General features: G+C 39.6%; 1 protein-coding gene across 1 annotated transcript; it reads left to right on the top strand.

Annotated features, from left to right (window-relative positions):
- Positions 1-1,770: 1,770 nt before the first annotated feature.
- Positions 1,771-6,770, top strand: npy8br (neuropeptide Y receptor Y8b). Its single transcript, XM_086173770.1, has 2 exons — positions 1,771-1,907; positions 3,996-6,770. Exon 2 carries the CDS (start codon positions 4,131-4,133, stop codon positions 5,232-5,234), a length of 1,104 nt encoding a protein of 367 aa, XP_086029896.1. The 5' UTR covers positions 1,771-1,907; positions 3,996-4,130; the 3' UTR covers positions 5,235-6,770.
- Positions 6,771-13,109: the final 6,339 nt, after the last annotated feature.

Below are 13,109 nucleotides of genomic sequence, written 5' to 3'. Positions count from 1 at the left end.
GAAAGATGTGTAAAAAAGGCCTTTAAATATATCTAGGTGTTAGCTTATAAGGAATCTGCACACTGATCGCGATGATGTCTCATTGCGGCAAGTTTTTATAAATGATGTGAATCTGTAAATACTGGAAATACATTCATGGTTGGTTTGACGATATGGATTCCAGCAGGGATATTGAGACAAAAAATACCTTGCAAAATAAGAAAACATAGCAGTTTATACTAATCTCATCGTGTTTCATGTTGTCTACATCAATATTCATCATTGGAAATATGGACGCAGAAAATACTCTCAACATTCATAAAAGATATTTCATCTTCAATACTACAGACACATGTGCATGGTTCAAGCAATTAATCCCAATGCTGTACCAATGAGATAAACCAAATTTCTTATTCTGGTAAAAAAAATGAATAGTTGTAGTGAACTTTGAATAAAACCCCCGAATGTTGTCCAAAAGTGTTGAAATCATGGCATATAAATATTACCGGCAGCTGAATTGGAATATTATTTTACATTCCTCTGCACTTCGCTGTCTCAAAATTGGTGTATTTGTAAGCTGTGAGGCTCCTCTCTACACTCACAGGTCTGATCTGAGCCAAGCATCTCCATTGTAGTATTATCTATTATATCATCTATCAACCTAAAGGGGGAAAAAATATTCAGATTTTTTGTGCTTTATTAATTCTATTTATTTGTTCATATGTTTGTTTTCTGGCAAATGGCAGATTCAGAAGATATCAGGATTAAATATCAAAGCTCTTGAGTTGAAATATTACAGCCAGATTCCCTTCCCGGTGTTAACATACATAGTTTCGATATATTGGGGTCTGTGGGTGCAAATAATTGAGCTTTTGACAGGATGTTTTTCTAAAACCTTGACAGATGAGCAGCAGCAGAAAGAAATTCTTGCCATCATTGTGTTATCAGCTGTTTGGGGGGACGACATTTTGTACCTTTGTATTCATTTTGTGCAAATGGTTAAATCAAGGACACTGGGATCGCAGAAAAATGTCAAGTTTTGTCAACCTGACATCGTGTGACTGAAATCGTTAAAATGCCATATACATTTTCACTGTATATATGTATATTCCTTGATATATCTTTTGTAGCAAAGACCAGTTCCATTGACTTTGTCCATAAATTGAGAAAAATTGTTATGATCAATTTTGATTATTTCTAGGTACTGAAGACTTCATTTCCACCTCCGGTTTAGAAATTCATGCATATATTCTCTTAATCTGAGAAATGACTTTTTTCATTATTTTATACTAACTCATGATAGGAGAGACCAACAAAATCTGTTTTAAGAAGACCAACTTATTTCAGTAATATCTTCCCCTTCCCTGACAGAAACCCCTGAGAAGCATGTTTTAAAAAAACGTGTCAAAAAGTGGAAAAGAATGCTAAATATTGTCAACGGTGTACTAAGGATATAAAGTACACGAAGTCTTGGGGGGAAAGTAAACATCCACCTGACGCGTCTGAATGATGTGATCTTCCCATTTTGGGACGTGACATTTGCATTTTGTGCTTTCAGCATGAGCACTTTGACGATGGACTCCGGGAGTCATCTGACGACCCGCAGCAGCGCAGTTGTTGCAGGTGGGTGAAGCAGACCATAGGCATCATTTCAAATTATTACATTTGCTCATTGGTCTCCGAGTGTGTGCGTGCAGGAAGGAGGGAGAGAGAGAGAGAGAAATAGAGAAAGGGAGAGAGGGAGTGACAAGGAGGGACTTTATTATGTAACACGCTCCCAATCACATTCCTGTTTGAGTCTGAGGCATAAGGTCGCTTTAACAGATACCTCCTTCCTCCTCCTCCTCCTCCTCGAACAAAAAAACAAAAAGAAAACTCCACTCGCGTCTCACCTGATGCAGAGAGTCCCGAGGAGGCAGAAGATCTCGGTAAGTAAGATATCTAATTTGACGGCTCATTCATTAGAAGAAGGTGGATTTATCTCGAACTGCTCCAGGGGCGCAGGTTTACAGGTTTACCTGGAAGTGTTTTTTCGCCGGAGTCGAGCTACTTCCCACCAGAGGCTGTTTCATCCAAAAAAAAAAAAAAATCAGAATCAAAATTTAAACTCGGTCCATGGGTTGATCGTGCGTTAGAAGTGATTTATGAGAAGCTTATCGGTGCCGCCGGGCCCAGAGCAGCCTCACTGCTCTCACCTCCTCTCCTCCCTGCTGGACGAGCGGAGGACCGGGGAGTCTCCTTCACCTGTCCGGCGTGGTTGCGAGCAGACGCCGGCTGCAGTCGATGCACCCGAGGCTGCTGCAGTGATGGAGACCAGCACGCACGCACGACGCGCTCGCACACACACACACACACACACACACACGCACACACACACACACACACACACACACACACACACATACATAGATGCTTTCACACTTTTAACCCACTCCATCACTTCCGTATGAGCGAGTCCAGACCAGTGCTTTGTGCCCTCTTGATAGAAGTAAGGTGACAGGAGTGAGTTGATGCTTATATATATTCCATATATGTATGTACGTGTGTGTGTTATGCCAGTTCAGAGTAGATACTGTCATTTTGTCTCATTTCATCACAACTCCCGTCCTTGGTTCATTAAGTTCTGGGTTCTGCATATAATCGGGGTAATGTGCAAATCAAGTCTTTTCATCTAAAGTTTTAATAATGGCAATGATAAGCTTCAATCCTCTGCGTGCTTGGAATCACATCACACCAGGCACCGAGCTCTTGCCTTAGATGATCAGTAACAGATTGGTAACAGACTGAAGTATCATCCTGGCTGCTCAAGAATCTGCACGTTGTGTTTGCTTGGTTTCAGATCTGGACTATGTGTGTCATTCTAACATCAGGTTGAAGTGTTAACTTAGAAATTATCACTCTGCTTTTCTTTATTTACCACTGATGAAACTATCATTATTGTCAATAGCAATACAAGCAGTTAACAGTTCACCTGCTCGTGCTTACCATCAGTAACTTTTAAAAATAAAGATGCTTTTTTTCAGGTAAACTGAGTTCATTCAGGAATTTGATGTAGCGTTATATGTGGAAAAATTGATTTTTGTGAAATAGAGCTGCCATGCACATTTTTTTCATTTTTTTGTGAAGGTACATCCACACATTGTGATTTCTACTGGGAACCCTGTCTTGGTTTAATGATCAAATGGTATTGAAATTCTATTCTCCAGCACATTCTTGTATTTCTTCTAGAAAAAAAAGGCCAATAAAGAAGAAATATAATACACTTATAATACACAGCTGTAATGATGAAGCGCCAGTGGTAGTTTTGGTTATTCAAAAGCAAAAGTTAAGTGATCCAAGATTCTCAGTTTGGGGGATTTTTAGTTTATCCTTTGTTATGATTGACAGACAATTTCACACCCTGTGATTTTGGACTGTTGACATCAAGTTAAACAAACATGACTTTCAAGAAAAAGGCAATGGTTATTTTTTTCAAAGTGTTTTGACATTATAGCATAATTGACTGGCTGATAAATGAAGCAAAAAAAATAAAGTAGTCAAAGTCCATACGCACCACACTGGCCTATGGTGAATGTTCTTTTTAAAAGTGATTCTTGCTGTCACAAACAGAGGGATAGTGACTGCCTCACTATCCCTCTGTTTGTGACTAAAGAGGGAGCCGTTATCGTTGTCATTCTGATGGAAATTGCATACCATTATAGTGAAAAAATGGCTTTGGTCTCTGCGGTTTTCTTTCTGATATCCCATCAGCACATCATTTAGTCTTATAGACAGCTGGAGACAGGAATCTATGTTCTGCCAACAGCCTTGTAGTGTCCGCTAACCCACATTATTTATTCCCGTCATAAATATTTTTTTAAACTTTTGAATCAAGTGCTACTTTTTAAACTGGACCTTCGACACTTGTTGAATTACACCCAGAAGTGCTGCGCATAGAAGCTTTTGTCATAAAGCATGAAAAGCAACACAAAAGATAAAGATGAACTTTTAACGATTTTAACTTCCCCTTTTTTCAGGCGACAAAGGGATACAGCTCTACATACTTCTTGCGATTAAGAATGAGGGAAAGCCAGAAAAAGTTCTTCATGAAGTAATTTTGAGATAATTGGAACCACAAGACCTTTCCTTTTCATTCAAACTTAAGAAAGCCAATGGAGCTGCAACACAACACCAATCACAACCATGCCCTGTGGAAAGAGATACCTTGGGATTTCACGGACGACTGCTCGTTCTCAGTGAGTGGAACCACTTTCCTCATAGTGGCATACAGTACAGTTATGGCGGTGGGCCTCATTGGAAATTCTTGTTTGGTGTTTGTCATCACACGGCACAAAGAGATGCGCAATGTCACCAACATCCTCATCGCAAACCTGTCCTTTTCCGACATCCTCATATGCATTGTCTGCCTGCCAGTCACTATTATCTACACATTGATGGACCGCTGGATCTTGGGAGAGGTCCTATGCAAGCTCACCCCTTTTTTCCAGTGTATATCAGTCACGGTTTCCATCTTCTCCCTCGTACTCATCGCCATGGAGCGCTACCAGCTCATTGTCCACCCAACGGGATGGAAGCCAGTGGTGAACCAATCCTACTTAGCCGTGGCGGTCACTTGGATTGTAGCCTGTTTGATATCAGTGCCTTTCCTTTCATACAGCGTACTCACCTTGCCTTTCCAGAACCTGAGTATCCCCCTGCCCGTCAACGACCGTCTTGTTTGCATGGAGAGGTGGCCAACAGTTGAAGAACGGCGTGCTTATACCACCTCCCTGCTCATCTTCCAGTATTTCCTTCCTTTCATCCTCATCATGGCATGTTACTTGCACATCTACCTGCGGCTACGACGGAGGAAAGATATAGTGGAACGTGGAAGAAACACCACACAAAAGAAAAATAAAGGTTCCACAAGGATAAATGTTATGTTGATCGCTATAGTGGTAGCATTTGCCCTTTCTTGGCTCCCTCTCAACATCTTCAACACAGTGTTCGACTGGAACCATGATGCTATTCCATCCTGCGGCCATGACATCATCTTCTCGTTCTGCCACCTCACAGCTATGGCCTCCACCTGTATCAATCCCATCATTTATGGTTTCCTCAACAGCAACTTCCAGAGGCAACTCAAGTCCAACCTGATGCGCTGTCACTGCTGGGGGGTGGCAGAGAGGTATGAGAGTGTCCCCCTCTCCACCGTCAGCATAGAGGTCACCAAGGGGTCGGTCTTGAGCAATGGCTCTGTCAGCATCAATTCTTAAAATCTAACCCTACGGGAAAAAAAATAGGAAACTACCAGGGCCTCTCCAGCACTCATTGTGTCATCCTTTGGAGCATTTTTGCTTTGTTGTGTGCAAAAGTTGGGTTGACATTTACTAAGAGGTAAACCCCGTAACAGCTGTCCACAGGGAATAGACTGAAGATACTTACCCAGCACAGAGTGTCCTCATTTTGTTATGAGCTCACATATAAGAGGAAGTGGATAATTCAAATGATGGTGCAAAGGTTGGACAATGATGCCAGACAGAAAATATTATATAAATCCCTTTTTCGATCTCCAGTTTATAAAGTCTTCTAATGTAATTTGTATACACATACATTTGAAAAGTGTTTGGGCATATGTGATGCATTTTTTTTCACCCAGAGATAATTTTTATATGACCATCAGCTATATCAAACTTTCATTACTTGGTCAGCAGAATGTAGGTTTGAGCAATTCAAATTTTTCTCTCAATATTGCTCTTTGATGTTGATAGAATTGATGAAAATAAATCATGAACCACGATGTGTTAATGACTATTGACAAAGTAGCTGGTAATGCAACTCAAGGTTAGAACATTAGTGCATTTAATGTGGCTCCGTGTGTTTTCAAGCAAGTCACTTAATTTGTATTCTCTTAATGTGTTTCATATAATATCACAATACTATAAACAGTGTAATCATCTTTTAAAGAGAACCTTGGCAGGAGCTATACATACACAGACACATGTACATACACATGATATATACATGAGTTTGTATGTGTACACATACACACACACACACACACACACACACACACACACACACACACACACACACACACACACACGCACATACTTGTACACAAAAATACATACTGTATGTTTAGTATGCATGTATAGCACTTGTGTCTTAAGGGGGGTTACTATTCTTTTCCCATAATGAACTATACAACAACCATATATCAAGTGCCATGAAACCTAATGAAAGTGGTAGTGATGGACTTCGAAAGAGCAGGGTTCATATACTTATATATATAACTGTATATATTAGTTTACTAAATTCATGTATGACCTGTAAAAAATGTGACACAGTAACAGTTTATTGTGGGTTTGGCAATAAAGAGCACTGTGTAGCACTCTATGGTGTAATATAGTCATTCAATGACTCATAATACTGTTCCTTTACTTATACTTCTGTCCTTGTAACAGGAAAATATGTAAATGTTTTAGTACGAAACAAAGCCTTCGAGATATCAAAGGGTTAATGTTAACCAAATTAAATTTGTATTTGCTTTGACCTTGTAAGTTAGTTTATTCATCAAATGCTTAAACAAGAAAAGTTATTGCTCTGAAGGCTACAACTACAGTGTATTAAGCCCAGCCTGCACCATTTCCACTTTAAGAAACACTAAAGACTTTTGGATCATTATTCCCTTCGGTTACAGAACGTACCTTTTAGGATATGAACCATCAAGTCTCCTGCCAATGTTGTGATATGTAAAATGACTGAAATGTATATTTATGTAATTTACTTGTTAGATAAAATACATCCAATATATCAAAATCATTCTTACTTTTCGAAGGTCGAATCCAGTGTGCTTCCTCTTTGTGCATTATTCAGGAGAAAGTCTGAGATCACAACACATTTCAGATGCTGAATAAATCAGTGTTGTGTTTGGTGCCTGAGATGTTTAACAGCAAATGAGGGGGAAAAAGCTGCAAGAGATCAGTGGGAACTGTGCTAAATATTAATGCTCAACACAAAGACAGGAAAAATTAAATATGTTTTCTAAAGGGGAAGTATATCGTCTATTATTTGTGCTTTTTTTTCACACTGTGGAGGAAGCCAATGCTGCTTTTAACCCCAACACTTTCTAACACACGCGCACAATGTCTTCCAAACACAGCGGAGCTCTTAAGCAAGCACTTGAATGTGCTTGTAGGAATAATTGACTCTTCATCCGGTTCCTTGGCCTGAGCTGACTTTTCCCGTACTGCCAATCATTTGCTTGCCCATTTTCTGTGTTTTTTCCTCACTCACCTGCATCTGTGATTAGAATAAAGTCAAAGTGAAGTAGCATTGTTCACTCCATTTGAAAAGAAGAAACTACACCTCTGGAACACTCAAAAATGGCAATGAGTACAACTTAAATCATTCTGTTGTACATCATAACTCTAGTTACTGTGGAGTGGCTCCAGACACAGTACTTGCTATGAAATCTCAGCGGGAGACCAACACTTAATGAGTCCACAGGACTGTGCACTCCTTGTTAAGGGAGCCATTCAGGAAAGATTAACATTTTGGCTCCCTGCATTTAAATTTTGAGCGTCTCTCCTAAAAGCAATCTCTCCAGATCACAGGAACAACATGAGCTACATAGTTGGCAGGAGATTTCCTCAAGCTGTTGTTTTGCAAATTGCATTCTCTTCACAGATATTTGCCTGCCTTGCCATCTCAAGAAAAGAGGCATTATCCTCTTTCACCTTGTTCATTTGCATGCTAAGGTACATTCCCTTAACGTGAATTATGCTCACTACTGACATGGGGGCTGCCAAATATATGCATACTATATTCTGTGTATCTCAGCCACTTAATACAACCCAACATAAATCCTTGGCAACCACAGGAATCACAAAACTGTGCATTTAGGTAGGACATTCTGAAAATAGCAGTTATTGTTGAACACTCAATACCTACGTATTCTTCATTAATAAATCTGGTATAGGATACTGTCAGACAAAAGTCATTGGTACTGTGCTCTTTTGATCCCTTATGAAAGAGAACTTTTAGCTGATGAAAAGGTCACCCAGAGTCAGGCTGCTGCCTCTGGAATCTTGATGGTAATACTTCTACCAACATCTGTAAAACACATTAGAGCTGACAGGAAGTTCATGTTAGGGTCAAAGAAATGGATTGTCCCCCTCATGTGTTCCCTATCTCTCTTCCTGAGTCAAAGGCGGATATCACATTATAGGTTGGTAGATAGAGAGATAGATAGACAGTCAGACAGACTGATAGATAGAGTGAGAATGAAATGGGCTACATCTCTCCATCAACACTGGCCGCTTTTGTTGCCTGGTTACAGCTTGCTTGTGTGTTTCATCAGGTTTACTTTTAACTGACTCAGACAACCAAGCTATTAAAGGCACTTCAAGAGTGACGCCAAAGTTTTCTTGAGGCTGAAGCAGCTGTAGTGGAATCAGCTCAGTTGGATGGTTCCGACAGGAGAAAATGGAAAGAAACAAAGTGGCACATACCATTTTGCACTGGTGCATATAATGTCATGCACTAGCTTACTAAGATGTTTTTAAATATTTCCTGTCTCAGATTCTATTAGAATATAGCCTCTCAACCCTAATTGGATCCATTTAGAGGGGCCTTCATTCACTGATGAGCAACCCTGAAAAGTACAAATCGTACTATTTTAACAAACTATGTTGAGTGTCTTGCGCATTTTTTGACATTTTTTGATTGATTGCTGTTTCTCGGGCATTTTCGCTGCTGAACATTCAAAAACCTACTGTAATTCTTGCTGATTTTGGGGGGAGAAACAGCAAATGTCTGAAAGCTGTACCCCTGTCTAAAATATGTGATAATTCTCCAGGCTGGTGTCCCCAGACTCTCACCTTAAGCCAAATATGGATCATTTTGCCCATCTTTATCTAGTGAACCACCCATTCCTTAGCAGGTAAAATGCAATTAATCACACAGTAATTTGCACACATACGCTCAGCAAGGGTCCACAGTCCTCTTATCAAACTCAACATACACAATAACCCAGATTCATGGTCTGGATAATCTAAGCCAAAACATATGGTTGATAATTAGTCCCTGTGGTGAAGGTGACCTTTGAGGTCTGAGATTCCTAAAGTCAGGAAAAATTTGAAAGACAAGGAAAATCTTTGCAGAGTTTTTTTTTTTCAAACTGATACCAGAGTCAAGTAAAAAAGACACTGATAAATTTGCATATCTTGATGTAAACAAAATGAATGTCATAAAACATGTAATTCAAACACACTGCTGTTGGATATTCTGTTGCAATGAGCTGCACGAATATCACTTTATTGCCAGCTAAGTGTTGACATTTGCATTATACATTTACACCTACCTCATTTATACGCATCAGCGCAATAGTTTTATTGAAACACACAAACTCTTATCTTCCTTTCACTGGAGAAATATTTTGTACATGATTTTGTCTGGTATATGCAACAGTATTATGACATGTAAGTTACATGAAGTAACAAAGCAGCTATAATGCAATTATTAAAAATTGGTTTGGGAGGATTGAAATGTCAAATTTTAGGTAGTTTATGCTACCTGGGTAAGCCCACTGATAAACTTATTACAATTTAAGAAACATTCTCGGACAGTATCTACTCAAAAGTTACATGAGCAACATCACTCTTCTGACGAAATAGACGCTGTCCTTGTTGCATGACAGCCTTAGCTGAGCTTAGAGCATGTCCCAGTTCCAACCTCAGCTCAACCAACAGCAGGCAAGGACTCATCAGCTAACCCGTTTTATCACATTTGTTTAGTTCTTCCAAAACCTGAAGACTAAAAGTGACACTTTGCCATCTGGGTTATGCGCCAGACTGTGTCATGATAGCTATTGGTTGCTAGGCAACCAGTAGATACTCAAGGAAGTGAAGGATCATTGCAAAGAGGAAATGGATTACTTCTTTGCAAATTAGCAGAGCTGTTATGAAGTGAACATTTTTACTTTTGTTTATAAAACCGGATGTTATGTCTCTTCGCCGCCAGTCTCCGTGCTAAGCTAACCACTGCTCACAGGTGTAATTAAAAAAAAGATGTCATAATGATGACCATTGATTTTTTATCCGAGTGTTTTTTGTCCACATCTATTGTAATAAGACTCCAGTTGGTCCATATCAGAACAACTTACTGTCTTTATCAACTTCTCAACCATCTCAAATAGATATCAGGGAAACCAACTAGATGTAACCGAGCAGAACTGGTAGGTGTAGATGTGCAGGCCCAGAAAGACCTTCTTCCCCAACAGGTATGTCATAACTTAAAGCTATTAAAATAAACCATTGTCATTGTCTTGGTTTATTCCGACTCAAGTTGAAACTGTTTGGATCTTGATTAAATCAAGTCCCCATATATGATTAGAAGTCCTCAGATGGTTCAGAAAATTATTGTTGAAACTGTATTGATTCTGAGCAAATATTTTTTGTCCCGCTGAGCAATTGCCTCTCACATATTATCCCTTATCATATCACCTTCAATAAAAAGACAATACTTCACCCATATGGAGTCAGGTGTATTTTCAATGAAAGTAGCTGCAATCTCTTCAACAAGATGAAGCCCACTCAAAGTCTGCTTTGTGTTTGTTGAGTAACAGCAGATTGACAGAGAGACTGAGACACTTGGGAAAAAAACAGTTTCCATGACAGATAAGACTGTGTCCGCCATATACTGTATGCTTCCCAGCAGGATATTAGAGGTTGTTGAATCAATGTCAAATCACTATGATGAATACCCTCTGATTCATCAATTGAGTTTGTTTAAGTCACATGCAGTCATGGTTAACACATCACATCAACCAAGCAAATAATGCTCATGTTGCTTATCCACCTATATAAGTACTTTTATAATGCAAATAAGACTAGCCCAAGTGTGGGTTTAACAAGTAAAGAGAGCAATGAGGTATTATAATACAATCAATTGGCATATGTCATCATGGTGAACAAATAAGTCTGTCATAATAAGTTGCTGTAAAACTATGATCTGATCCAGCATCGGAGGAAATATTGTAGATGAAATCTCAGCAGTATATTGAAAAAAACAGAGACTTTGTGTCAGATTGTGTTGTGAGTCATGCAGGTGCTTAGGGCTACAGTTACAAGAGCATGTAATCTTGTTGTCAAGCGCCATCTGATGGTCGAGCATGAAATCCCATTCACATTACCATCATGTTTACCTTTTTTGATTGACAAACAATTACAATTTCACTTTTAAGTTTGTGGAACATATATCTCATCTATCAAATATGTTATCATTTATTTAACATTTTGATGTTTTGAATCGGAATAAGAATTAGAAAAACTTAATCTGTCCCCAGGGGGCAGTTGGAGGGCACAAGGGGTAGCCGAGCAGCCTAAAACAGACTGAAGGATTCGGTGGCGGCATGCAGAACCAGGAAGATCGGAGAGCGACTGGGTGCTATAAAGCCCCCATTCAGAACCAGTCGCGGCTGCACTCTGGGTCTAACATTATGCAGTCTTACTTTAACTCTTTCTGAATTGTTTTTGAACAGTGTTTTAGGCTGTACATGATCTCCCTCTCTTCCTCAAGGCTCTCGCCCTCCTTGAGTGGTTTCTCCTGCGCCTAGCCCGCTAAACGTGTACCACACATTTAATGTCTTTGCGGTCATTGCAAAATGTCCCCATTAAAGAAGATTAAACAGTTGTGTTTTGTTTCATTTTAACAATGAAAAGCAGCATTAACTCAACTGTTTATGAGCCAAAGATAGATTTCACTCAGCGGTATGTCATTGCGCATGCACTTCTCTCTCTCCTGATGGGGATCAGTGCGGTTTATTTGATGCACTGGGCCATTTTCCACAACAATAAATTACACCAACGAACTCCCACAATTTCAACATGATTTAAATATCTTGCAGTTATCATCTACAGGCATTTTAAATAAAAAAGGAGAGAAACACTACAAAACAGTTCGTTTTTGTCTGAGTAACGATCCATAGAAAAATGACCTCTGTTCAAAAGGAAAAAACAGGAACACTGAAGATATGTTACCGCAGAAAATCAGAAAAAAAACAGTTGAGAAAGCTGAGAGTCAGGGTGAGGAGGCACCGTGTCAAGAAAAAGAAGGTGATGATGATGCAACACCTCCGGCTTATCCTTCCATTTGGACAAAGGGTCAATATTGTAGTGAGTCACGAATGTTGGGGTTTACATTGGTGCCTGTTTTTTTTGTGATTTTGGGGTTGCTGAGAATTTTGTGGGTGTGGTTTGGGGTGTAATGAATTCTGTTGTTTTTATTACCTGGAATTGAGTGGGAATAGTTAGTTATATTGCAGGCTTGTGTGGCATGGTAGTGGCCAACAACAGCTATTGCTCATTGAACAGACGTTCTACCGTCACCCGGGTGTTTCCCTGACTAAAACGCAAATAAGAATGGTTGTATACCCAGCATAGGAAAATCGAATGCACTAAATGTCACGATATTAAGAATCTAGGTCTCATGTCATCCTGTAGTATCAATGGTCTGAGGGCTCGTGGTCTGTGGAGAAAAAAAAAATCCATTTGGTAATTCAAGAGATATCAGGCTTTTATCACTGGGCAGAAAAACATGAGCACCGAAACTCCTAAGCACAATGAAGAAATTAAGGTTCTTTAGACAGCAGAGAAAGACATTCTTCTGAACATGAATGCCAGCACTCAGGAGTCTGCATTCAAGTCAACTGTCAGGGTATTCAGGACAACATATTATGTGGCCAAAAAGAAGAAGCCATTCGCTGATCTTGAGTCTGATTGAACATCAGCAAGCTAATTCTGCTGATTTAGGCCATGTTTCACACAGCAAAACTGTGTGGATATCATTAGTTATGTGTCATCACAGTGAAGAAGGAACTCCTGAGGATCATTATAGAAAATAGATATATTATCACAGCACTAGCTGGTGAGTCAACCAGTGTGGGGCACAAGTCAACATCAATTGTATTTTTGAAAGCCGGCGTTGATGGCGAGATGGAGCCCATTTGTTTTTCCATTGGACCTTATTGAACTGGATAGCCTGTCTGCTGCTCATATTAAAGAGCAGCTTATGAACTGCTTGTTCATGAGTGGCTTCACCACTGAGTCGCTGCAGGAACGTAGCATAGGATTTTGCAGTGATGGGGC

Source organism: Fistularia commersonii, chromosome 26 (genome assembly GCF_037954325.1).
Source record: "Fistularia commersonii isolate RoL2024-O1a breed Wild chromosome 26, RoL_Fcom_v1.0, whole genome shotgun sequence".
NCBI classification, from domain to species: domain Eukaryota; kingdom Metazoa; phylum Chordata; class Actinopteri; order Syngnathiformes; family Fistulariidae; genus Fistularia; species Fistularia commersonii.
The sequence above is the reverse complement of the archived record's forward strand: the minus strand, read 5'-3'. Positions and strand labels throughout refer to the sequence as shown.

What these genes read in the sequence shown, in the direction of transcription:
- npy8br (XM_086173770.1), top strand. Translation starts at nt 4,131, where the DNA reads ATGGAGCTGCAACACAACACCAATCACAACCATGCCCTGTGGAAAGAG.